Source organism: Notolabrus celidotus, chromosome 9 (genome assembly GCF_009762535.1).
Source record: "Notolabrus celidotus isolate fNotCel1 chromosome 9, fNotCel1.pri, whole genome shotgun sequence".
Classification (NCBI taxonomy): Eukaryota; Metazoa; Chordata; class Actinopteri; order Labriformes; family Labridae; genus Notolabrus; species Notolabrus celidotus.
In genome coordinates, this window is record NC_048280.1 from 25,346,698 (window position 1) to 25,373,648 (window position 26,951).

General features: G+C 38.1%; 4 protein-coding genes across 12 annotated transcripts in view; all 4 read right to left on the minus strand.

Moving 5' to 3' along the window:
• Positions 1 to 9,839, minus strand: part of trpm6 (transient receptor potential cation channel, subfamily M, member 6) — a 22,501-nt gene extending 12,662 nt beyond the window's left edge. For 2 of the 7 annotated variants that reach the window (XR_004632413.1, XR_004632414.1), the window contains exons 1-12: positions 6,796 to 8,029; positions 6,580 to 6,659; positions 6,305 to 6,343; positions 4,961 to 5,150; positions 4,536 to 4,749; positions 4,023 to 4,147; positions 3,709 to 3,880; positions 3,303 to 3,477; positions 3,048 to 3,171; positions 2,894 to 2,966; positions 587 to 687; positions 349 to 483 (exon numbers count right to left, since the gene is read on the minus strand). Coding sequence is in view for 5 of the 7 variants with exons in the window: in XM_034692100.1 (XP_034547991.1) it covers positions 349 to 483; positions 587 to 687; positions 2,894 to 2,966; positions 3,048 to 3,171; positions 3,303 to 3,477; positions 3,709 to 3,880; positions 4,023 to 4,147; positions 4,536 to 4,749; positions 4,961 to 5,150; positions 6,305 to 6,343; positions 6,580 to 6,659; positions 6,796 to 6,813 (1,446 nt within the window). In the remaining 2 variants the exon portion in view is untranslated. Of the gene's footprint in view, positions 1 to 348; positions 484 to 586; positions 688 to 2,893; positions 2,967 to 3,047; positions 3,172 to 3,302; positions 3,478 to 3,708; positions 3,881 to 4,022; positions 4,148 to 4,535; positions 4,750 to 4,960; positions 5,151 to 6,304; positions 6,344 to 6,579; positions 6,660 to 6,795; positions 8,030 to 9,544 lie in introns of those variants that run through there. The other 5 variants (XM_034692098.1, XM_034692099.1, XM_034692100.1 and 2 more) reach the window with 5 other exon arrangements.
• Positions 9,840 to 10,577: 738 nt separating this feature from the next.
• wu:fa19b12 (uncharacterized protein LOC560551 homolog) lies at positions 10,578 to 13,523 on the minus strand. Its single transcript, XM_034692064.1, has 2 exons — positions 12,993 to 13,523; positions 10,578 to 11,726 (listed from the first exon to the last, which is right to left on the minus strand). The coding sequence occupies exons 1-2, from the start codon at positions 13,368 to 13,370 to the stop codon at positions 11,559 to 11,561; spliced, it is 546 nt and encodes a 181-aa protein (XP_034547955.1). The 5' UTR covers positions 13,371 to 13,523; the 3' UTR covers positions 10,578 to 11,558.
• Positions 13,524 to 15,423: 1,900 nt separating this feature from the next.
• carnmt1 (carnosine N-methyltransferase 1) lies at positions 15,424 to 20,433 on the minus strand. Of its 3 annotated transcripts, XM_034692796.1 has the most exons (9): positions 20,255 to 20,432; positions 19,583 to 19,778; positions 19,300 to 19,472; positions 18,945 to 19,085; positions 18,544 to 18,722; positions 16,940 to 17,053; positions 16,391 to 16,494; positions 16,111 to 16,288; positions 15,424 to 15,806 (listed from the first exon to the last, which is right to left on the minus strand). In XM_034692796.1, the coding sequence occupies exons 1-9, from the start codon at positions 20,389 to 20,391 to the stop codon at positions 15,796 to 15,798; spliced, it is 1,233 nt and encodes a 410-aa protein (XP_034548687.1). In that variant the 5' UTR covers positions 20,392 to 20,432; the 3' UTR covers positions 15,424 to 15,795. The 3 variants fall into 3 exon arrangements, with proteins under 3 accessions (XP_034548687.1, XP_034548688.1, XP_034548686.1); XM_034692797.1 differs by having other exon boundaries at positions 15,424 to 16,288; positions 18,544 to 18,671; positions 20,255 to 20,433; XM_034692795.1 differs by having other exon boundaries at positions 15,424 to 16,288; positions 20,255 to 20,431.
• Positions 20,434 to 22,343: 1,910 nt separating this feature from the next.
• Positions 22,344 to 25,400, minus strand: LOC117819225 (serpin A3-5-like). The gene is made up of 6 exons (XM_034692483.1): positions 25,367 to 25,400; positions 23,453 to 24,092; positions 23,265 to 23,335; positions 22,965 to 23,158; positions 22,695 to 22,842; positions 22,344 to 22,597 (listed from the first exon to the last, which is right to left on the minus strand). The coding sequence occupies exons 2-6, from the start codon at positions 24,084 to 24,086 to the stop codon at positions 22,403 to 22,405; spliced, it is 1,242 nt and encodes a 413-aa protein (XP_034548374.1). The 5' UTR covers positions 24,087 to 24,092; positions 25,367 to 25,400; the 3' UTR covers positions 22,344 to 22,402.
• Between the last annotated feature and the right edge of the window lie 1,551 nt (positions 25,401 to 26,951).

Sequence of the window (26,951 nt, forward strand, 5' to 3'; positions counted from 1 at the left end):
AAAAAGTATGAGGGAGGAAGAGTGTCACAATGTTAGAGGCAGAGCCCATCTGATGTGGGTTTATCAGATATATAAAAAGTGTTATATAAATAGAAACCTTTTTACAGAATACATAATGGTGTCACCATGTAGTCTGAGCCAACTCCAGAGGTTATAACACTTTACACTATCTGCAACACATGTATCCGCTGGATTAGTCAGTTAAGCATAACCATGTCATTTTAAAATTGGTGCATAATGAAGAGAATCAGCCTATAGTTCCTATATCAATAACCATTTCATTTTCCATTCTGAATTCTGAAAAATTCCAAACCATCAGGATCCAATACTTGTCTATGTGACTGTTACCGTGTTGTAGAGCTCCTCGAGGCGATCCACAGTCAGGAAGCGATTCATAGTCATGCCATTGTCAATCAACAGTTTGACAAAACTGACCCGGTCCATCACCAGAGCATCCAGCATGGCCTGCTCCATAGAACCCTCCTAAGTAAGGCACACAGTCATAATGATCAAAAAGCTTGCATATATATAATAAGAGTATCATTACATTACTTGCAGCCCTGATTCACTCCGTCTACAGTCTCACCTGCCAGTGCTGTCCATACACCAGGACATCTTTCTGTGCAATGTCAGCTCGGTCCCAGGCTAGAGCCATGCTCAGCTGCTCTGCGGGACTGACCTTTGTTCCTGTTCATTATAGAATAGATCTTTATTGTTTTTTCAAAATAGCAGCACAGAATTTAACATTTAAAAAAACACACATTATGCAGAACAAATTACAGAAACAGAGTCTCTTTAACCCTCTGTAAGCCCTAGGAAAAAGTAACGTTGAAGGTCTTAAGGCGATCAAAAATGAGCATTGCTTTAAACTGATATAAATATGTCATATATTGATGGATCATTCCAATTTTTTTTTAAATCTTTTAATTAACTTCAGTATTAATGTGACATACTGAATGTTCACTAATATTATAATTAACCCTTTAGTTACGACGTGTTTAAGAGCCAGAGAGAGGAATTTAGGGGAAGAAAAAAACGCCAAAAATGGATCAGCTCCTGCATAATATAATGAAAACTGGAATTCTTTTTTTGAGTCAACACATTTTGACATATGTTGATGACTTACAACAACACTTTTTTTATCACTGCATTATTTTTCATGTAATGTCCGTTGTTTAAAAAAGTTACGTTGAAGGTCTTAAGGCGATCAAAAATGGGCATTGCTTTAAACTGATATAAATATGTCATATATTGATGGATCGTTCCAATTTTTTTTTTAATCTTTAAATTAACTTCAGTGTTAATGATACATACTAAACATTCACTAATATTATAATTAACCCTTTAGTTACCACGTGTTACAGTGCCAGAGAGGGGAATTTAGGGGATGAAAAAACACTAAATTATTATCTCCTGTATAATACAATGAAAACTGGAAAAAAAAATTTGGGGTCAACACATTTTAACATATGTTGATGACTCACAACAACACTAATTAAATGACTGCATTATTTTTTTTGCAAAGTCATGTTTTTTATCAAAAAGTCACAATTTTGGCCTCAAATTGACCAAAAGTGGGCAGTCTAAACTGTTATAAATATGCCATACAATAATATATTTTTTCAAATTTTGAAAAAAAATCTTTCAATGGAAGTCATTCATCACTATCAATTGAAACAAATTTTATTTTCAAAAGTTTAACCCTTCATATGCCAGTCTGTGACTGATCCTTTGTTATGAAAAAACCCATGAAAAGCAAATGAGCTTTCTCTATAGGTTTTTGGCTATAATTTGACCCCCCCTACACACACACACACATTACTGTCACCATGCACATATACATACATCAATCTTGAGGATCAATATCAACACACAGAGACCTTCCTTGGTTGAATCTAATTTCAAAATTGCATGGAAGGCTCCAAAATGTAAAACTATAGCAAAAATTCCCAAAAAGAGCCAAAAAAATGATAATCAAAACCTACATGAAGTTTGGCCCACAGTGGAAACATGAAAAGTGGTTCATTCAGCTGAAAACCCTGAACATCATAGATTTTGAAGGCAAACCTACAATGTCAAAGCTTTTTTGAAAAAAAATATGATTTTTTCCTGCAGAATAATGGCATTCAAACTTTGAGTGTTTTATGCTTTTAGGTGGGGATTTAATCAGGGCATTTTTCCCATAAGGAATTCATTACTCCAATTTTGGCTACAGATATTCCCACACACACAAAATAATTTCACTAAACACACACATACACCACTTCCAGACATCCCAAGGTATGCAGTGAACTCAAAAAAGTCTGAACCCATTTGCCCTTTGGTACTCTAGAGCAGGATTTGTGCCCCTAGTGGACAAAGGGAGAGTAGCATGAATTTGGCAAAGGGATGAAAACTAAGAAAATGGCGCAATCTGGTGTTCTATGGTAAAAATCAAAATTTTAGGTCCCTGTGGTTTGGTTCACAACAATGAGTAACTCAGAACCTTTTTTTCTGATGTAGTAATTCCAGGATCAAAAAACGTGGTTTGAATGGGTTTCAATGGCTGCCATTTTTGGCTTAAGAGCACGAACGTTAGTAAAATGAGTACACTGGAGGACATTACACTTACCAAATCATATATGTAAAAATTTTGTAAATTGACCCAAATAACTCCACTGTCTTTAATATCATGCCCCAAGCTTAGAAAAAAACACCAAAACACAACAGGCGAATATTGCGAATGACCAAAAATGGGCTAAGGCTTACAGAGGGTTATTAACACAGCTTTGTCCCATTAGAAGGTTTGACTTGTCATTGCAGAAAGTGCAGGTCATACATTCATGATTATTGTCAAACTATCAGCAGGGGAAAAAAAATCTACCGACACAATCAAGAGGGAAAAAACAAATACCCTTGAGAGTAGCTGTCAAAATGGCCGCATCAGGTGCCATCTGCTCTTCTGACTCTGAGTCAAAGATGGTTATCTGTTGTTCAGAGACAAATCAAGTAAGTTAATACGTGTATTTAATCACAACATAATCATTCTCAAACAGTGTTTCACCTACAGACTGTCTGTGATCCATACACTGCAGGAGGAGTTTAAAGAGATTAGAGGCTTCCGCTCCCTCTATCCCAAACACATGTTCAATCCTGACAAGGAAATCTGCTCGAATGTCAGCTTCCAACTGTCTGTGAAAAAGCAGGGAAGATGTTATATTTGTGAAATCTCAGCTCGTTACTGCTTACAATAAAACTGTCACTTGTAGTTTCATTTGGCACAGTCAGGTGGAAATTGTTATCTTAAAGATAAGCATGCATACCTGTCTACAGATGTCTGCTTGTGTAAGAATGCAAGCAGGTCAGCAGCCCTGCCCGATCCTTCAAAGACGAACACTGGCACAGGCGGCACGCTGCTAACATAGTCCAGCACTGTGGACAGAATGGCAGGGCCTCCCTCCACCACCACACACACCACAGGGACACCTTGGTTCAGTCCTACAAAGAGGGAAGAAAAAGGGAACATCGCATCAGTCATATCAAACCCCTCTGCCTTTCTCTCTTTATGTATGTATGTATGTATGTATGTATGTATGTATGTATGTATAACACACACACACACACACACACACACACACACACACACACACACACACACACACACACACACACACACACACACACACACACACACACACACACACACACACACACACACCAACAACTCACGAGGGTGGATCTTCTGTTGCTGGATGTGTTTCTCCAGCTTCCTCCTGAGGCCTTGTTGGCAGCCATTTTTACCCAGCATTCCATCATCCACAAAGAGAAAGTGGGAGTGGAAACGGTTAAGACAGGCCCTCTTACTCAAAGGGTTCCCCACCGGCTGGTAAGGCCTGAACACCTGAACCACAGATAGGGAAAGTTTCTTTACATTTCTTTACAATAAAAACCAAGCAAGAGTAGAACAAATCACAAGAACATGTCAGAAACATTCATTAAAAATCGTATTCAAACATATGTAAGTTTAAGGTCTCAGTTCTCACATCTCTTCCTATGAGGTCAGTGTTGTTGTCGATTACTCCCCATGGTGTGATGCCGATTGTGTTTCTCTTTCTCAGATCGTGCCCTCCAAATGTTTTCACTGCCTCGCCCACATACTTTGCCACACCTAGGGAGTATATGGAGAGCAGGAACACAGCAAATACATAATTCATATGCTGAAGACATGCATCAAACACCATGTAGCTGAGTATCCATCAAATTCTACTTTTTCAACCACAATCAAGTGCACATGGCACATTCCTGCATTCCTCGGATTACTCCTATTGACAGCAAGTATGAACAGACTGAAATTATTATGATTAAATGACTCACATCACAAGATTCCATGCAGACCATGAAATGAACAGAGGGAAACACTTTTCTTTATTTCACATGAAGACCAACAATCTCTCATTGATTCATTTACCTGTAAGTGTATCAGATACTAGACCAGGATTCAGTTTGGTTCAAGAGTAATATAGTAAGACTTATCCTCTAGGTGGTGTAGCACCTACCGGTATTGATGCCATCAGTGAGTATCCATGCCCCTGTGCTGAGAGCAGCAGTCACAAGACCTTTGCTGAAGGCCTGCTTGACTTTAGGAGGTAGAGTGAAGTTTTCTGAGCCCCCCTGGATGGTCAGTAGTAGTTTGGGTCTCTCCATCTGCCACTCCCTCAGCATCAGCTGAAGCAGCAGCTCTGGCTTTGAGTCCACAGCCACACGAACATACTGGAGAGTGAACACAGAGAACTGTTGAGCAAGGCTGTTATGTTACTACCATTAAAAGTAAAACTAAAGCTTGTATGTACATGCATCAGAAGCCAATCCCTGTTTATTCACTTTCCCCCAAACAATTGCATTCAGATTTTTTATGTTAATACAGTTTTTTTTCTTCCCATTCAAGAAACACATGCACAGTAACGTTTTTAGATTTACAGACCTTAGCCCGGCAGACACGCGTGGCAGTATCCTCAAAGTCTACAATACCGTAGGCATTTGTAGGACTGGCTTTAGTGTGGAGCTTTACCGACCAGTCCTCTTCCAAGTCCTGTCCAGGACCAGGATGAAGGGATATGGGGCGAGCGGACTCTTCCCATGAGTGTTCTCCTATCAGGCGGCCACAACAACATCTGATCAATAGAAAGTGAATGGAAAGTGAAAATGATTTCTTTGTCCACACAGACTTGTCGTTTACTTTTGCTGACAATTTGATTTCAAGAGCACTTCAATCAACTTCTTCCTTTTATTTATTACTAGAGTCTAAAAATATATATGTATTAAGTTTGACTATTGGTGAAAATACCTTCAGACATCAAGGAAGTAAGCTCACTATTAATGAAAGCTAAAAATTACATTTTCCATTCAGTCATTAACCAATGATGTCGCTTTAGTTTTAGGCTTTTGAACTTTTCCTCCATGTATTTCCATAATACTCTTTTCAAATTATGTCTGTAACATGATGGTACCTATTCTAAAGTCTGTGTATTCAAAATATATTGTTTTAAATAAAGTCTGCTTTTATTTTCCTTGTGTTATACACAGCACATATTTTATCTTTCATCATAATTCATATCCTTTAAAGCTAAATTAAACTTTGCATCTTATGCAATACATTTAGTTTCTTATCTTAATCTTGAATCGTATTTTACCATTGCCATTATCTGAGACTCTCTTCTAAGAATATATGTCTCTTTATGGTTACTTCCATTTTAAAAGTCATATTTAAATAGTTTAAAATGTTGATAGAAAAGGTTATTAATGATAAAGAACCCACAATCACAGAAGAGCTTTTAGCTGAGATAAGCGTTTCATTTCCCCCGGTTTCCTGTCTCTTACTTCCCCTCCAGCTTCCTTTGACCATCGATCTTCATCTCAGTGTGAGATTGGGTTTTATATTTACAGCCCACTTAACAACCACACACCTCTTATTACTGTGTATATTTCCTTTGCTGTATATAACTAACTTCCATGCCCTACGTGTATTTTTATGCAGGACTGCAACACATTTAAAAGTGTTAGAAAGTATTACTCTCCCTATTCAATATGGTGGGACCTAACATAATTTGTATGTTTTCAATATGCAAACAGCATTGAAGCAACAAGTACATCAGAAAGAAAGCAAAAAGATGATAGGGTGAAATAAAAGGGGGTGGAGGAAAATGAAAGAAAAATTCCTAAACAATAACATCACCACTTATTTGAAACAGGGTGTGGGATGTTGAAAAGAACGTAGCTGTTTTGGGGGTATCAAGACTCACACAAATACATTATTAATAAATCATACCTGATCAAGCTTTGGCATACTTGGCATACTGGAATACATCTGAAAGAAACAGGAAATAACACATTAGCAAGGAATCTGCATGGTCTCTATTCCTGGAAGGAAGGGCTGAAAGCCAAATAGTTCTGCCTACAGACAAAAATGTTTTCAACAACTGATGCTAATATTAAACAAGATACTGTCTTCATAAACCCTACTGTATTCCTTATGAGAATCAGAAGAACTTGTACTCTACAATGTTTTTGGAAGCTCATCAATGCAATCAGATTCCAGCTTACCTGTGTATGTCCCGAGAGGAGGGGATAAACTTCACACACTCTCTCTTGAAGAAGGTTTCCTCTATCCAAGACTTCCGTGACTGGAATAAGAAGGGAAAACATTAACTTATGCTAAGCCGATACTGGAGCTGATAAGTGCTATGTTTTCAACCGCATTGTCAAACTAAGCCTCTCTAGCCAGACAACACTGTTTGTTAAGAAAATGTTATCAGTGACCTTCTCAGTGAAGCTCATTGCAGCGTCGGCAGCCGCCTACATGCTGGACTGACTGTAGGTCTACCCGATCATAGAACCCTAAGCTTCACTCTTAAATCCAAGAACAGATGGCAGATATAACAGCCAATCTGTCTTTTAACTTCCCTGTAATTTTTTTCCTTATGCTTCCTGGGGTCTTTGAAAATCTGTCCGGCTTCCTTTCCTAGCAGATTTTAACAATGTTCTCTCTGAGCAGAGCATACTGATGGTAGGAAACGTACACACATCCTCTTCCTGAGATGAATACACATGGCTGAAAGCTGTGGGCTCCCTCACTGGGTTGGGCTGTGTAAACACTAAACAGGGTTCTAATGTGTATCTGATGTAGCGTAAGTGTTAGCACTATAAATACATTTCCCTATAGACATTGAGCCTCAGTTTTATTATGTACATTACCAATTCTATTCTTCTCTATTTGAGATTTCGACTAAGGCCCTACCTAGAGATGCTATGCTCTGTGTGGGATTAACATAGAGTGGTTGTTAACAAGAAGTGGGCAAACATGAGACCATCACTTTGTAGCATACTATGCCGTTATTCAGGCAAAATATTCCTTTTTATGACATCAAATGATGTAAATTTAGCATGTTGTCTTTATTGACCAACCTAGATGCCATGTAGTATTTTATAAGTTTATCATCTGGTAGGAACTGGTCACTAGTATCACTTTATCCTGCCCTGTAATTTAAAGGCAACATTGTACCTTTTTCTCCAGTATGCATATTTGACATGAAGTTGCAGAAACACACTTGAAATCAAAAAATTAAGTGTAGTGATAGAATGCTACATCAATAAGCCAGCAGTTTGACATTATCTCCACTTCTACCGAAACCCTATTTAATCTGGTCTTTATTGCAGTGGATTTAGTAGAATGGATAACACACTTTTCAGATATCAACCTTTCTGCAAAATGAGCTCTTTACTACGGTGGCCCTGAAGTGCAAATCACAACGGCAAATAAAGAAAACATTACGGCAATTCAGGCACAACGTACGTGGTGCTGTTACAGTATTTCTCACTTGCTAAAACACATTTATAGCAGCATGTACGTTGTCGCTGGTGGCACTGATATTTGGAAAACATGTAAACCATGTCCTTCCGGGCCAAAGGATAGACCAGTCCGATCAGCGACGAGTCATGTCCCCAGAGGGTAACTACTTCTTCCAGTTTGGTTAATGTCGTAGTGTTTTCTTAATTGCCATTGTGTTTTCTGAATTGCCGTTGTGATTTGCACTTCAGGGCCACCGTAGAATTTAGTAGAATGGATAATACACTTTTCAGATATGAACCTTTCTGGACAATGAGCTCTTTACGTACCTGTTAAAGTGCATTTTGATGTTGATACTTTGAATGTTTAACTTAAAAAGTAGGACTTTAACATATTGGCATATTTCAGAGTTCTTCTACCAAAAGTGTCTGAATCTCAGCTAAAAGGTATTCAGAGTTTTGGTGAGTAATTAAGTGATTAGAAAAGATGAATTATCCTCATCTTAACCCTCCTGTTATGTTCCGGGTCAGATTGACCCATTTCAAAATTAAAAATAATTGTTTTAAGTATTTTTTCAGTATGAAACTTCTTCTGCTTGGCTTAATACGCGTAATCAACATATAAAATAAAAATGGTTAATTTCACATATTTGCAATTCCCCCTGCATGTTTATATTAGACATACTGTTAGTGGGTCAATTTGACCCGGCAGTCAAAGTGGACCCCAAAAGAAGTCAGAAGTGTCAAATACTAATCGTTTCTTTCCAACTGTGTGACATATTTCACACTACCTTCTCTGTTCCCATGGGCAAACTCCACCCACAATGAGTGGACATATCAAGAGTCACTGCAAGGGAGTCCTACCAACATTTCACTTTTAAAGTTTTAACATGAATATTAATGAAAGAAATATGAGTTCTCCTAATTGAACCATGATCTGTGTGAGTTAAAGAACACCATTGCACTAAATATTGATTTAAATGGTTAGTAATGGAGTTAATAATGAGATTTAAAAAAACATTTATTGGGATTTATTTGGGGTTTTGACACTTTTGGATAATTAAAGATGCCCCGGGTCAAATTGACCCGGGAACATTATTGTTTCTCCTGAGAAACGAACATAGGAGGGTTAAAGGTACATTTCTTCCTTCAGCGTAAGCCCTGAAGACGTTATTTTCTTTGACAACGTTAGACCATACTGTCAAAACGATATATTGTGTACCTTTAGTAAAGTTTAGTGTATGTTTCAGACGATAAAAGCTCGAAACCAGAATAACTACATTTTATGTTGACAAGGTAAATTGGTCTGCATTCACGTGACGTCGGAAAGCTCGGAAAAACGAGTTCTCCTGTATTTACATAAAGGCTGTCTCAAGTCGCGACAGCAGTGGATTCGGGGGAAAAAGTTAACCCAATTTATGGAGATCGTATAATGTGCTTGAACAGACTTTGGATGGGTAAAAGTTCAACCAAATTATTTTAAATTAACCAAAGTAGATATTTTCGTTGTATCTAATGACAGCCCTTCGAGGGAACTCCGAGCATCCGAGGACCACTTGAACGCAAAGTTAGTCACTGATGAAAACTCATCGAAACTTTGCTAACATGAGCTATGCTAAATGTAGCTATTGTGGTTAATTATCATACGCTTTTTCATTTGAATGCACACGCTAGTTACCTTTACAATAATTTTGTAGTTTAAATGAGGTTGTATGGTACTTACCATGTCCGCAGTGTCCACTTACAAACGTGCAATGTGTTTACGTTTACATGTATGCTGATACAAACCCCTCCGCCTCATCATTCCTCCTGACAAGAAGGGACTGCCCTTTATCAGCCGCGGGTCCAAAGGACAGAGGGAGGCTTTCAATCAAAGCTGCCTTCAGGAGGACTTCATGACCTCCTCCTCCTTCAAACACACAGTCCTGATACTCCTCCTCCTCCTCCTCCTGAGCTGTACACACGTGCTGCATGCTGATGGCGGCGCTGCTGCGTCCTCCATCCGGTTTCAAATCCACGGCTGGGACATGATGTGGGAATACTTCAAGTCTTTCCTAGTACACACACACTAACAGGCAATAATCAATCAGACTTAATTTATAAAGCGCATTTCATACAATGACATTGTAACACAACGTGCTGTACATAAAAACAACCTAAAATAGAATAATTTGAGAAAAAGATCCCACCCCCAGCCCCGACCCCAAACCCACCCCACAATCCTAAGGTTAAGAACACAATATATGCAACAATAACAATAAAAACAATAAAAATAAAAATAAAAACAGAAGTTGCTGAACGAACTGAGGAAACGCTCTCGTGATATCTTAATGGGGAAACACTGGATCTAAAATAAGGTGTTAAAACTCAACATGGGAATTTAAATTCACCAAAATAAAATACATGACTAAGGTTATAAAACACTAAAACATTAAATCATTAAAAGAAAATAAGACGCTACACTGAAAAATAAAATAAATAAATAAATACATAATTAAATAAAGTAGAATAAAAGTGACTAAAATTTGAAATAGATAATAAATAAATAAATGAAACTGTTATATGAAACTCAGTTAAAAGCAAGACTTAAACGGTAGGTCTTTGGTTTGCTTTTAAAAGATGATAATAACAGGGTCAATACACTTAGGGAGTGCTGTACATAGAAACATGTAGTCTTTTAACATACAGAATCAAATGTTCACGCCCCATCAAGACAATTGATGTATCCCATTCACAAATACAAATGTAAAAGAAAACATGATTGTAAAAGTATATTTATTGTCTTTCATGAACAGTCAACAGGTGAGCTACTGTATTTGTTACATATTGTATTGTATTTTTTGTATATTGTCTACTTCTACCTGTATGCTACTACGTGTGTAATCAAAGAATTCTGATGCATGTAATAAGACAGCACATTTTCTAATGTTAACTTCAGATTATGAAACATTTTGTGAGACGAGATTTTAACTGAAGGATTCTTATTAACAACCTTGTAACTGTTGATGAAATGGTCCTACCACAAACAAATTCACTGCTTAAAAGACACCACTTTAAGAAAAAACAAACCAGAAATCACAAAAGGGAACATAAACTGTAATTTACAATGTAAACCCCTGGCAGTGCTGAACAGCTGTGACCACCAATCAGGTGTGTCAGTAACAGGAAACACATGAAAGTGCTGCCTTAGTATGGTTTCTTTAATAAAAAAAAAATATGTATATAATCTCCACAACATCTAACACTTTAAACAACATATTTGGAATGAGTTACACCCAATGGGGCACCAAATTGGATCTGTTAAGTTCAGGCCCAGGTTCTATCAGATTACTTATAACAATACATAACATAATAACTTTGCGAGCTTTTCTGCACTAAACAAAAAGCATCAATCACTTCTGAAGACAGTTTTCAATTTGGTTAAAAATAAAACTATCTGACATTTCAGGATCCATGTGCCACCCATGCCTGCAGTTTTACAAGTCCCGACACATCTTTTCTTTCTCTTGTAGGAACGGTGTTGTTGCCTTTGCGTAATCACTAAGATCTTAGACCAGCAGGAGGCTCCCTTTTTACAGCCTACATCACTCTGACATGGCAACATCAGGTTATTTCATGTCACCTGGAAGCATTTCAAGCAACCCTAATGTTCTTCTGATGTGATCTGTTGGAAAGCGTCACATTTTGCCATCTGATAACCAGGATAGAGCTGTACAGATTTGTTGCACCTATCATTTTCAGGTTTCCATTGTATCAGCAGAGATGTCCTTAACTTTTGACTTCTTTTGTGTTTGAGGATGATCATTGTAATCTTCAAGCAGTGAAAGGTCAAGTTCGGGTAAAGGGACCCTCCAAAACTGGAACGAGTTGTAGGTGCTGTCTTCCTCAGTGGTGTCTTCATCAGTCTGAAAGTGTGAAGACAATTTAATTTACTTTGTAATCTTCTTTTTGAGTAAGTTCAACATATAGTACAAAGTATTTCAAATGTCCTAAACATAAGCACAAGGCAAGGCATGGCTAGATTATGACAACAGATATCTAACTACAGAAGAATGTTTCTATGAAGGGAAGAAAGTTTGCAATTCAATCTTGGGCACTGAATGCAATATAAATTCAGTTTACAAATAGAAGGGCAGTTTTAATAATGCTTTCCTGTAAAACATTTCTCTATAGCTCTTTATTCTTACTCTCCCAAGTTTGTTTTTTTACAAAATATAAAAACTGTCATGATGATGGTTGTCATTTAAAAAACTGCAAGTCCTCATATTTCCCTCCCAAACGTTGTATGTTCACATGATTTCAGTTATGTGGATCATTTTAAAATTACCGTTTGACTGCTTTAAAATTTTGATTTGATGCAATAGATCATTCCCAGATTAACTCGTGTTTAACAGTACAACAATATGTTCAAAGCAGCCAGCAGTGTCATTTTTAAGACTGGCTGCCCAAGAGCAATGGTTCACCCACAGAAATACTTGGGATGGGTTAGAGAATACGAGGAGCCAGATCCGGGGTTCTCAAACTTTGTTGACTTGTGTACCCCCTTCAAAAACATTTTCAGCCAAGTACCTCCTTGTATGGCCGAGAAAAAAAATCAGGAAATAGTCTGGAAAATGACATGAATTAATGTATGGATGTGGTTTTACAGTGTCATCATTGAAATGAAAGATGACACAAATTCTATGCTTTTATAGTGGAATATTTTTTCAGAAATAATTAAAGATTGAGGCAGCTACAACCTTTGATGGCCCAAGGAGCACACCGATGTATTTCTGTCAAACAAGAAGCATTTCAACCACCTGTCCATTTTATGAATGAATATGCTCAACTCAACTCAACTTTATCTATATAGAACCTTTCATACATAAAAACATGCAGCCCAAAGTGCTTAACAGAATAACAGAGAGACAGAATACAACAGCAATGGTAAAATGTATTTAACAAAAAGGCAGAATAAAATAAAATAAAATAATTAAAAATAAATAATGGGGGGGGTTTACATTTGTCACGTACCCCTTGAATTACTCCCGCGTACCCCCATTTGAGAATCACTAATCAGGATTATGAGTAGATGGGGACATCTAGTGGACACTTACTGACATTACACTGACTCACTCCCACGCGCTCAAACTGTCTGCACAGTGGGATCCAAACCCTTTAAAGCCACTTACTTTTGCACCGGTCTTAGTGGAAGTAGTGTCTGGACTCGTACAGTCCTCTCTGGATCGTTTCCTAGAGCTCGTGAGCGTGCCTGGGCTGCGTCGTTCCTGGAAACTTCCAGAAGTGGAAACATGAACTGCGTGCTTTCTGGCCTCGCAATGTGTTGGTTTTAGGCATAGAGCTACTTCATCTTCTTGTTTCTCCAAGTCTTCGAAAAAGTGTGTCCTCTTCCTGCAGCGACTGCCCAGCAAATCCAACAGGGACGGCGGACTCACATCCACGGAGGGAGCCATGCCTCCGAGCTGCATGTCAACACTGCACAGAGGGCGGCATTTCTTAGATGGAGGGTCGTGCTGCAGAAGTCCATCCTCGGTACGTCTTTTGGCCATGATGTTCAGTTCTGTCAATTCACGGGTACACACGGGTGTAAACAGAAATAACACTGCAACTTTCACTCGGAGACCAGGTGCATTAATCTATAGTCCTGCGTAGACGCAGCACCGGTAGTGAAGTTATCGCAGGGCAGTCGCTGCACCCAATCAGAGGAGAGGACCGCTGCCTAGTCCCACCCAGAGCCTCTTCACTTCCGGGGGTGGGTACATTTAGTAAATGTAGTGTAGAAAATATCCTCGTACATACCGTGGTGGACAAAGCAAACAGCTTCATTACTTCAGTCAAAGTATAGATACTCCTGGTCAAATTTGACTCCAGCACAAGTTACAGTTGCTCAGTCAGATTATTACTTGAGTTAAAGTACTGGAGTACTTACTTTTAAAAATACTTAAGTATTCAAAGTACTTTTAAAGATATCTCAAAATGTTGTATTTTAACAATACATAAATGCTGTCAAGAATACATAGGAGTACATTTGGTTACATTATGTTTATTTAGAAATCATCACTTGAAATCTCTAAAAAAAAAAAAAACTATACCATGAAAAAAAACAGCAACTAAGTAAATCCAAGCACAGACAACTTAGTTTGAAATGTTCATCTGGATTGAAACAAATGTTTCGTAGCTGAACACGCTTTCTCAGGTTGGACAGTGATTGTTTGTATGTTTGGGCAGAGTGGGATACAGGGAGAACGTTTCAAACGATGCGTATCATTCTTGATTTCAAAAACCTCAAACACGGGCTGAAGATATGGCCATGGATGCTCAGGTGGAGAATTATAGCCATCATTACCACCTCTAAATGAACTGCCTGATCTGAGTGAAATCTGCTCTGTGTTTGCTCCACGTTCAACCGTGGAGACACAATATACAGGTACAACTAAACCACTGAAACAAACAGAGCTACACAAACACATTTTACTGTCTTAGGGATCAGATTTCCGAAAAGAGAAGGAAATTCATGAGCTGACTTCAAAGCTAAAGTAACTAAAGCACTGATAGGAATCTAGTGAAGTAAAAAGTACAATAATTGTCTTCTGAATGTAGTGGAGTAAAAATAAGTTCCCCAAAAAATGTATACTCAAGTAAAGTACATATACTCAAAAAATGAACTGAAGTTCAGTACTCAAGTGAATTTACTTTGTTACTGTCCACCACTGCCTTCATAATATAGAAATCCGTAAACTTATACTACAAGAAAAGAATGAAAACATTTTACTGTTTCAATTATCTTTTGAAAAATAATCAAGACGCTTTAAATAAATTTTCTTATAAGTTCCAAATCTATCTAAATGTACTAATGCATGTCCGAAAAAGGGGACACTGTAAAATGTTGATTAAAAAAAGATATATTTTGATGGTTTAAAAATATTCAAGCCTATATTTAATTTAAAATAGTGCAAAGGCAACATATAAAATATGAAACAGAAAATTAAACGTTGCAGTGTGTCACATAAATTATTGGATACCATTATGTGCTGTGGTTAACAACCCATGAAAAATATTGAGCTATATTTAATATGTGTCAGGGACAAATTGATTAGAGAGAGAAAAAAATCAACAAAAAGAGGTAAAGACAAAGATCCTCCTCCCACAGGAGAAAGCTCTGAAGCTGCCATGGAAGCTTATCCTAGCAGCACTGGAGTCCTCCTGCTGCTACCAGTAGGTCAAAGGATCAGTTTTTGGAGCTCATTCACGTTGACACGACAAAACTCTAGCATGCTGTTAGGCATCAACTGTGTGAGTTTTGGGAATAGGCTTTGTCCTCTGCAAAATGAAATTTAGACCAATGCTGTCTTGTGAAGTTGTGCTTAAAATGTATGTTCTTTTCCTCCATTGCTTATCCATCTCAGTCACAAAGCAGCCATGGACATCTGTAGTCCATTAATCTTTAAATTGAATATAATTTGTCATTTACAAAGCAGACACATTTTCAATGCAAAAATGCAAAAACAAATAAAAACACACAAGGTTAGATTTGCTCAATTTCAGTAAACTGGTGCTGAAAACAATATCAAACCTTAGACAATGAAACTCTGTAGAGTAATGTTTTTTTAAAATGTGGCTTTATTCCAAAGTGTGATAAGAAACAAGGATCATGGATGAAAGTCATTGTCAACTTTAAAACATTAAATCCTTAAAGCTGAAACATGTTCTGATTACAATTTTAGAGTAGCATGATAACCGATCAACAAGAAGAAGGCAGCTATCAGCAAAATATTTGAAAAAATAAATAGTTTCAAAAGCAAATGTTAATATCATGCTGTCGCTCACACACCAACACATGCACACGCACTTGCACACACGCACACACACATATACACACACTCACTCTCAGTCAGTTAAAGTCATTGGAGGTGGGAAATATTAATAGCAGAGGTGTCTGGCAGGCAGGGCGGCAGGTAACAGAAATCCACCTTCCTAGCTTGTTGCTGACACACAAAACAAAATAAACAGATTCCTCTTAGTTCAGGTATCAAGAGATAGTCAGTTTTAGTTGTTCTGAGTATTACAGAGAATCAGAATTTTAGCCTGTCCAGAGAAGTAACAGGGTTTGTGGAGTTGGGATTATTTCCTCATGAGGTGAATCTTACAAATAAAAAAACATGACAAAGTAAAAGAAACTTCTCCACAGACTTTCTTCTTCTGTGTTGGTTCTTTCTTTCTTGAAACAGTGTTCCTCCAAGTTTTAAGATTGTTTTCAAAAGACCTTCTGTCACGTCAGGCTATCATTACCTTCTCGCCGTGGTGACTTAGCAGCCGGTGAAGAACTCTGCAGGTCATCGTCTTCTTCTTGGCCATTAAAGTACAGGTCTGCAGGTTTTCGTGCCACAAAGAAAACACAGTCGTAAACGTATCTCAACATGGAGCACTCGTTCTCTGTGTAGGTGGTTTGAACTGACTCTCTCTCCACCTACAGGAAAAACATAAACAAACACTGTTTTACACTGGAACAAGATTTATGAAGGTTAATATGTGATGGTTAAGACAAAATAGAAAAAAGTTCTGGGCTTACCTCTAAAAGGAAGCCAAAGTTAACAATCGCTGTCCTGATGTCTTCATAGCTGAGTTCAACTGAGAGCTCATTGGCCATGTTCTCAAAGTGGTACAACAGTGGACCTGAAGGGACCATGAAGGTTTTAACTATGAGGTAATACTGCAAAGGTCTCCTTAAAAACAACACTTTAGGGAAAAAAGTGGTTAAGAAAAAATAACACCCAAAGGACCATCATTGTAGTATTGGTGTAAATCCTATTCATGGTGCATGCTGTGTACTTTTATTTTACTGTGGTGTTTGACATAAGAGGTCACATATGGATTTTTTTTTAAAATTACTTTCATACACTGATCATACAATATCCACTTAGATTCTATAGAACTGTAGCAATTTTACATTGTTGTTGTATAAAGTAAAACAAATATTATGTATATACAGACAGTTCTAAAAAGGGACCTTTTTTTGATAGTTTACCAAATGTCATAACCTCATGGAATTGTTTTTGTTTGCCAGTACAATTTAAATCAACAGTATAAATAACGTTTTTTCTTGTACTAGTTGACTCACCCAGGTTGATCCACACTCCACCCGGCTTAAGAATCTTCCAGATTGTCTCCACATACTCAATGACATTATGAGCAGTGTCAATAAAGAAGCAGGTAGCTACACAATCCCAGGACTCTGTCATAAACAAGTAACATATCACATATCTTAGACTGTAAATTCATGGCCGAAGATGCACAATTAATATGATGGTCAATATTTAATCCCAAGTATATACATACATTAAAAGGCTCTTTTTTTATTTCAGGTCATCTAAATCGCCGCTTTTGGGACAAACATACTTTTCTAATATCTTATAGTCATCATTATAGTTAATGATCAACAAACTGAGATCTGTATATCCTTTAAATCCTTTAAATCCTTTCAACGCCTTATCTAAAGACATTACGCTGTAGTCAATTCACCAACTTTAATATTTTTTAACGCAGCACAATGGCGTTGTTCACCATGAAGACTGACCTGTCGTAACTGCATCAATGACAATCACTGTTACGCTCAAATCAAATAATGTATCTTTATTTCTGTTATAACCAACTCTCTACCAATCCAGCTTACTGTCAATTCCTCTGACCTCACCACAAAAAAAACTCTGCAACATCAAGCGGAAGGAAATACCAATTTGTTTTCATCATTCTAGAACTAAAACCTTAAACCAATCAGCCATAACATTAAGACCACTGACAAGCGAAGTATGTATTATTGATTATCTCTTTACCCATCAGTGGGGGTCGTAGTGAGTGAACATTTTGTCCTCAAAGTTGATGTATTGAAAGCAAGTCAAATGGGTAAGTGGAGGGATGTGAGGAATTATGATAAGGACCAAATCGTGATGGCTAGACAACAGGGTCAGAGCACTCCTAAACTGAAGCTCTTGTGGGATCATCCCAGTCTGTAGTGGTCAGTATCTACCAGAAGTGGTCCAAGAAAGGAAAACTGGTGAATTGGCAACAGGGTCACGGATGGCCATGACTCAGTGATGTGTGCAGAGAGTGAACCCTGGCCTGTGTGGTCTGATCCAACAGAAGGGCTACTGGTGCTCAAATTGTTGAGCTGGTTCTGATATAAAGGTGTCAGAACACATAGTGCATCACACTTTGTTTTGGGGCTGTGTAGCTGCAGACTAGTCAGGGTGCCTATGCTGACCCCTGTACACAAGACCCTGAAGCCGTAAAAGAATATGTCCAGGAAACACGTCAGTGTTGACTTGGCCTCCAAATTCTTGAGATGTCATCCAGCCAAGCATCTCTGTGATGTGCTGCCCGAATGCCCAGGTGCAATCCACGGAGGCCCAACCTCACAACTTAAGGGACTTAAAAGATCTGCTGCAAATGTATTGGTGTCAGATACCACAGCACTGACAGGACAAGAGGGGGGCCTACACAATATCAGGCAGGTTGTCATAATAATGTTATTGCTGACTGGTGTTTATTTATATTTACTAGATCAAATATTTACATTTAAAGTTTATAATAGTATTTCCATTTCAAAATAATATTGCCACATAAAATAAGGTACTCTAACTCAACAGGTTGATGTCCTCTCTGCACATCACTCCATCTCAGCTCCACATTAATTCAAGAACCCTACATCACATAGTTATTACTAACCTGATTCATTGTAGACTTCCACAAAGTCGCCCGCTACCATGGAGAAGTCTGCAGTGAGCGGTAAACTCTGAGGGTTGATATCAGGGAATGTGATTGGTCGTGTTTGGTCTGTGGATTTCTTGTTGTTGCTAAACTGGTGGATCCAGGGGTACAGGGTCAGAGAGTTCACGTTTTCACACCTGAATAAAGTAGTCCAAATGTGTAAGGACATCTATGGATGCATGAAAGTGGTTATTATTGTACCCCAAACAACTGAAAGTGAATTACGTAGTCTGATTTTATTATTACGTTCACATTCTTATATTAAGTATCACATGCAGATACATCCTGTATTTATGTATTCATAGAAAGATGCTCCTAGGTGTGTTGTAAGGCAGTGTCAGTGTCATGTTGTGCTGTACCTATTTAGAACAAAGTTTGAAGCGAAGAGCATGAAGAAGCTCCATTCGTTGCCCTGGCAGGTGTAACCCGACCGAGCAATTTCCCAGGCTAGACGGCCGAGCCCGGCACCAGGGACCAGCACATTCACCTTAGATACATCACTGACATAATAAAACGTACAAAATGCACATATCACATAGAAAACATGGAGAAAGTCAAACCATCAAAACTGTTCAAAGATGTTGATACCATTAGCTCACGAATAATGTGTTCATCAATAATATTTGAGTATTGTTATGTGTGAGTATCTTTTGTATTTGTTCAAATATGCATTGAGTTAGTTTGGTAGTCATTGTGAGTGAACATGTTCCCTACTATTTGTCACTTGGGAAGACTCTTTGGATTTCTTGGATGATTGGCTGGTAGCAGGTGTCCCTCTCGGCCCGACCCGCCTCGCTCCAGTCTCTGACAAACTGCTTTATTGTTGATTTAAGCTTGTCCATGTCAAATGTTGTGGATGGCCGGACCTTTCGTGGATCCTTCTGAAGCTGGAATTATGACACAACATCTCTGCTGAATTCTTTGGATTATGTTACAATGACAAAATTGAAATATAAACTGTGTGTCTGCTGTACATGTCCAATAGATGAAAGCTTACCCTCTCACCGTACTCAATGTTCTCAAACATGTCGAGGCTGTTGTGAATGATGGCCTGCAGCACCTCCTGGTTGTGGTCGGCACACTGCCTGATCCGAGCCAGGTTGGACAAAACATTTGGCAGCATATTCTGGTGGCGCTTTGGTAAGCTTAGAAACTGACGCTCAGCTCGCTTGACCTGCTCCCCAACATGAACCCTGAAGGAACACAAGAGAGAGCAAAACTCAAGGAGGGTTTATGTCAGGTGTCCACATATGGATTTCACAAGTTACTCATTTTAAGTCAAATCTATATGTCTTACAATAGTATTCAGGTGGCTTTTGGACTACTTAGTGACTGTATTATCTTACAGTGAAATGTCTTAGTCACACATTACTCTTTTATGTTTGTGAGCTTGTCAGTGGAAGGGAGGGTGGATCATGGAGTATGTTTGGGGTTTGGACGGGAATGAATGGAGCTGTACACAGAAAATTGGCGAAGAGATGCCACCTGAAGCTGGTTGAATGCAAGCTTACCTAGCACCTAGTTAAAAGCACAAACTAATGCTTAAAAATAAATAGATTAAACTATACCAGGTAACGATTTTCCCTCCAAACCTACCGTTAGTTGATTAACAACACGGTCGACTGTTACGAACTACCGTCGTATTTTACTTCAAACAAAGTCAGTATACCTGTAAAATCTATAAGCATCGATTATTCTCCAGAAATGTTGTCGTTCCAGCTTGGCCTCCTCGTCTGGGCTGTATCTGATTCTCTCTTTGTGAAAGTATTGTCCTCCCTGTGGTACCTCTCCTGTTGTTTCGGCCATGTCTGAAGCAAATCTAAACCTGACCAATCAGAATACAGCAAAGTCCTTCTTCGTGGGCAATGATAGCGCCAGCAGACCAGACTCCACAATACACAGTGCTGCCACCTAGGGTCAGTTGTTTAAACTGCAGCTCGTTTCTCTTATACTCTGTCAACAGGTCAGACACAAATAAACGAGAAAAAAAGAAATGAATAACTCTAACCTCCGCAGTATATTCAAGTTAGTAGGACAATTATTTTGAGGAAGCAAGGAAGCACTATTTAACCAAACTATTCAGAATCTTTTATCACTAATAACCAGTGGTGGACAGTTACAAAGTAAATTTACTTGAGTACAGTACTTAAGTACAGTTTTTGAGTATCTGTACTTTAGTTGAGTATTACGACGGGCCATTAGGGCCACTATGAAAAAAAAATAAAAAAGAGTACTTTTTCGAGAAAAAAAAAAAATTGAGTTCATAAAGTCGCTTATCTATGAGAAATCAAACACGAAATTTTCGAGTTTTTAAAGTCATACATTTTCAAGAAAAAACTCAAATTTCTGAGATTATAAAGTCGTAGATTTTCGAGAAAAGACTTACAAATTTCCAGTTTTTAAAGACGTAAATCTGTGAGAAATCAAACTCAAGTAGTCCTCTGCCCATTTCTCTGCATCATGGACCTACTTGACAGCCTCATCAAATTGTACATCCTACTTGGACTCAGCAATAAGGAGATACTGCTGATTCTAGCCCAGAATCATCACATTATTATAAGCATCTGGACTTTGAAAAGACATTGCCGGTGTTGTGCCGAGAAACACCTGCTTAGACAATAACATGTCATATTTTTGTAAATAATGAATCCAAAATATGAGCTGACAGCAAGTTGTGACTCTACAAAAGATCAGACACTAACTTTATGGGTGGATGCATATTTCGGCAATACTGGTTTGTCTGCCGAAATATGCATCCACCTATTATTCATCTATAGAGACAGAGTTTTAAACTGTAATGTCTTTTCAAAGTCCAGATGCTTAAAATAATGTGATGATTCTGGGCTAGAATCAGCAGTATCTCCTTATTGCTGAGTCCAAGTAGGATGTACAATTTGATGAGGCTGACAAGTAGGTCCATGATGCAGTGAAATGGGCAAATGGCTGCTTGAGTTTGATTTCTCACAGATTTACGTCTTTAAACTCAAATTTTTTAAGTATTTTCTCTAAAATCTACGACTTGATAATCTCAGAAATTTTGATTTTTTTTTTTTTAAATGTATGACTTTAAAAACTTGAAAATTTCGTGTTTAATTTCTCATAGATTAGCGACTTCATAAACTCGAAATTTTCAAGTTTTTTTTCTTGAAAATTTACTTTTTTTTTTCTTTTTTTTCATAGTGGCCCTAATACGCCTTCGTAGAGTATCAATTTTTGGGGATACTTATTACTTTTACTTCACTACATTCAGAAGACAATTATTGTACTTTTGACTCCACTACATTTCTATCAATGCTCTAGTTACTCACTACTTTTGCTTCAAAGTCAGCTCATGAATTTCCTTCTCTTCTCTGAAATCTGAACCCTAAGACAGTAAAATTTGTGTAGTTCTATTTCTCTCTGTGGTTTAGCCATACCTGTATATCATGCTTATCTTTAGACCAGTACAATATCCACATGGTGGAATGTAAAGACTTCCAGAGGAAGCCCCTTGGTGTTGAGGATAGGCAACATGTTGTTCTGTTTTGTGAAATGTTGTCATGTTTTCTGTTATGTCTACGTGTTTTCTGAAACGTTGTTCTGTTGTGCCTTTCAGGGCCACTGTATCTTTGTTATAAACCATTACTTATTATTTTACAAAGGCTACTAAATGAAGGTGGTGATGCCTGCTGTCTATGTATTACCCTTAAGAAAAAAAATCATAGTCAGTCAAACTTTTTTCTCACTCCACAGTAAAGAAAGACACCATGGGACAAAAGTTTCTTGTCATAGTTTATTTATGATTCAGCAGCTGTGCTGCAGTAAGGTGTTTATTCCATCAGATATTTGGGTTGATGATCTTCCCCAAGAAAAGGATGTTTTCTGTGTTACGTTCAATGATGACGACCATAAATGGACGATTAAACCTCATGACAGGGACGAACCGTAAGGACAGAAGTGTTATGCCTACGCCTGTAGCAGCTGCGGCGGTGGCTCCGGCCTCGTCCACATCAAGGGTAGCTTGGTGTACAACCTGCATTACAATATGTATCACAATGAGATGAAGGGTGTATGAACTATAGTGAGGAAGATGTCTGTTCAATAACATACTCTATGCTCTCTGTTCTCACCTCTGAGACTGCCAGTTTTTGTCCCTCTGAAATGCCACTCAGGTCTGCGCTGTCTCCAAACATGTCTGTCATTCCCATATCACTCAACACACTTTTCAGAGAGTAGGAGGACTTGATGGAGAACTTTGGAACATAGACGTCATGCATCCTAAGATATTGTGAAATAGACAAACATACAGTGACTGATTTGAAATGACAAAACTGAGTTTAACATTTCAAATATTTCTCATTGGAAACCAGTGATGTTGGAATAAATTTAGAACCTCCCACCTGGGCTTCATCCATTTAATCCATTTGGTGATATGGGCTGGACAAATGGCATTCTCCAGTGTTGCCATATCATCAGGCAACAACAGCAGCATCGAGTATGAATTGTTGAAGGGGAGATGGAGCACTGATGTGTTGATCGCCTGGTCGTGGTAGGTATCAAGTATCTCCTCCATATTCATCATCTGGACTGGAACCTGGAAATGGCATAAAAACACAAAATGAGGAAAAAATAACAATGAATGAAGGATGTGCAATTATTCATATTTCATATCCTTTCTGACTAATGAAACAACTTTGAACCTTTGTGTTCTCATCCACCATGAACTCGTCTGCCCTGGTAAGATGAGGACTAAAAGGAGTTGCCCACTTTCCTGTTTGATGAAGACAGAAACAAAACATAACCCATGGTTGATACATAAGCTCAAACATGTGAGCTCAAAGTTACCCATCAGACAATTAGCCAGGTGTTATCTCTGTGAATCTTATACCTTTGTAGTAGATGTAGCTGATGAGGTACATGACTGTGCTTGGATCCATGCTGTCAACCAGATTGTCTATCTTCCCGTTGGTCTTCCCCTCCACATACTTGTTGATGGTATTGACGCTGTCTTTAGTTTTGGTGAAGTCAACATTGAACCCATCTGCCAAGTAGGACTGCCTCAAGGTCTCCAGGAACTCAGGTCGTGCTTTGAAGCTGTTGTCCACAAACACAGCAGTCCCTTCGCTGATGTCTTCATTCAATGTCTGGTTTACTCTTTCAAGGATTGTCTGAAAAGCCTGATCAACATCTGTCTGCGTCAGGAGGGGGTTGTTATAACCCAGACCGCTGAAAAGCTGCCTGTGGGTCTCTCCTCGAGCTCCTACCGACAAGGCAGCCAATGCAAGAGACACACTAACCGGAGAGTAGAAGATGTTCTTGCCCTCAGAGTCTGCATGAGCAGCTAATTTCTTATACAGACGGAAGCCAAACTGTTTGTTTCCTGATATCAGCTGTGAGACGCTGTTTTCAGCTGTGTCTTGGTCTGTTGGATCTGCTGCTTCAGCATGACCTATGTGGTGATGGCCTCTCCCCATGCAGATCACTGCTGATAGGATCCAGATACTCAGGGTAGCATGCATCATTGTGAACTAAGACACAAGTTCAAAAGTACAGGGTTACTCATTGGGGTTACACATTGTTATCTTTTGCAAATACTCATGCAGTGATTTTCCTGAAAGGTACAGTAAATATGCTATCAAAGTCCAAGCTTGATCTGAAAAAATCCAGAAGATAAAAGCCTGTAACCGTCGTGGGTGTTCAGGTAGTCACAATGGGTCCTAAGTAGGTTCATTATCCTAGTTCCTGACAGTCGTTAGGTTAGGTAAGCTAACAATTAAATGAACACACCCACGACTGTCCTTGATGACATTCAAAACCTTCAAAACATACTCCTGAATGAAGTCTCCATTTTACCTCTGATGAAGACTGTTGCTTTATTAACAATCACATTCCAGACTTTCTTTTATCCCTCTCTGCTCTTCTAACTGGCTGGAAATTGACCAGCTTGGGAAAACATAATAACATGTACATCCTCGCACCAATCTGGTTTAAACAAATTGGAATCAGATTGTGAGGACAGTTTGGAGTCATTTATTTCAGTCAACCACAACTAATCAAAGCACAAAGAGGCACTTAGTACCATCATCAGATATGCACAGCACCTGATGTGATACCGTACTATCCCATATGATAAAGTATGGCATTGTCCCGCCCAAACCAGGGTGCAATCTCTGCATCTTATGTTGATTATTTGTTTATAATGGTGACTGTTTCTGCATTTTCATTACTTCACATTAGTGCAACACAAACACAACAGTAGAAAACATTATACAGACAACTGAGGCACACAGTAAAGAGTTTAAAGCACAGAAACTCAACTCAGTCATATTGATTTTGTTAGTTCATTTAAAAATGGTTTAACACTTGGCTGCATCATGTGGCGTAGTCTTTTCCCCTCCAGTTGGCACGGTACAGCTTTATAGTGCATTGTACTCTATCTCTATCTGCACAGTAATCCTGAAGCAAATTTGCTGATTATTTTGTATGGATTAAACTATAAATAGCCACAGTAAAGACATAGGGGAATAATAATCAAACACATTATTTTGTAAGTCCTAAATATTTAATGGTACACGGGAAGTCTATAAAGACTCAAATGATTTAAAATCTGAACCCAAATCAGCACATTCATTAAGAAAAAGAGAATAGAGTAAATCTCTAGTCATCAACATCACATTTACTCAATACTAACATGCCCAAAATTATAACTTTCAGTATGCAGTTCAATGTCAAGATGCCAAACCTAGTTTTTGGTTGAAATCAAAACTATTCATTGAAGCTCTAAATCTTTGTAAACACTTACTTTCTCGTGGTTGCAGCCTAAAGTCACTCTCTCCCTGAAGACAGCAAAGCAGAGGTTGGACAGAGGGAACTGTCCCTTTTTATAAATTTGATCAGTGCAACTGAACTTTGTCTTTGTTTGTCCTCTAGCTCAGCTTCTTGTTTGCTTGGCCTATGAATTTGTTCTGTGTAATGATTACTGTAAAGCATGGCATCAACCTGAGCCTCTCAAAGTGAAATGCGAAAACTAAGCTGCCATTATCTGCGTCAGTTCGGACATACAAAAACATGTTCATGATGATTATTATTGTCTATAGCTCATGGTCATCATACTTACCTCAAACAGGATATACATGCACTGCAAAAATGCAACTGTAAAAGAGAAAATAATCATATGTAGGAGGTTTTACTTTAAACATGACAAATTATTTGCCAATTGATTGGAAAAAATGGGATTTAAGGGATTACATTTAAACCAAGTTGAAATAGCTTAGTTTATACAAACCTGCAGAAACCTGAAAGAGGCTAAACTATAGTCTAAAAGAAGGCAGATGTGTCTGTTTCAAAGGAAACATTTTCTCATTATGTAAGACAATGTGCTTAAATGTGACAGAGATACTGCTATTGCGGATACTTATCATTTGCGGAAAATAGAGCATTGGGCTAAATATGACTAATCGTGACTCACAATAATTTCCTGAGAGACAACATTTGCTTTCTTAAAAAAAGAAAGGAATGACAGACAGCCTGTGTTGCAGTCTATCTTGAGGATCTAAAAGTATTGTACAATAATTTAAATGATAATGTGTGTTTCCAAAACTATAAATGTATTGTGTGCTTTAAAATAAGGAATAAAAAGTGGATAACATTTGGTTATTTTCAATTCTTAATATGTAGAGAGACAAAATGGATAAAATATTTGAAATCAAATACTTTGGCCCTCACAGAACACTTCTGTACTGTTTTTAAAATATATATAAGTCAAACAGCTTTTCAATTCTACTAATTGTAGTTTCAAATATGACGTTATTCCCACAATTACTTAAACTCAGTGACAGGTAATGGAATCATATTAATATGAACAAGGACAACTGAGCTAAGAATAAGTGACACACTCTTTTGTAAAAGCTTCATCATGAACAGCGATATCTCTTTGGACATAATGCATGAACTGCCATGATGTAAGATATTTCATCTCACTGAGTTTTCACTCTTTAACGTTTACTTACTGATGTTGTATTGTGACTTATATATACAGGGTTACAGGAAGCAAGACTCAACAAAAGGCCTTTGATAAAACAATCCACAGGAAAGAGGACACACACACATTCTCTGACATGGTCTTCTGGGAGGACCCAACTCACAAGAAAGTTCAGATTAGCATCTAAGGCATGTGAGAAATAACAGGATCTCACAAATCAGAACTTATATAAAGGGATGGAAGTAAGATCACAACAGGGGTTCTTTGGAGGAGCTTCAAACATTGATTAGAACATAAATGATTGATGAGAAGGGTTGTAATATACTTTGAGTCACATGTGGTCTTGCTATGAAAAGTTCCCACATCATGAGAGTAGCGCTAAATACTGACTGCTAAATATTCACAA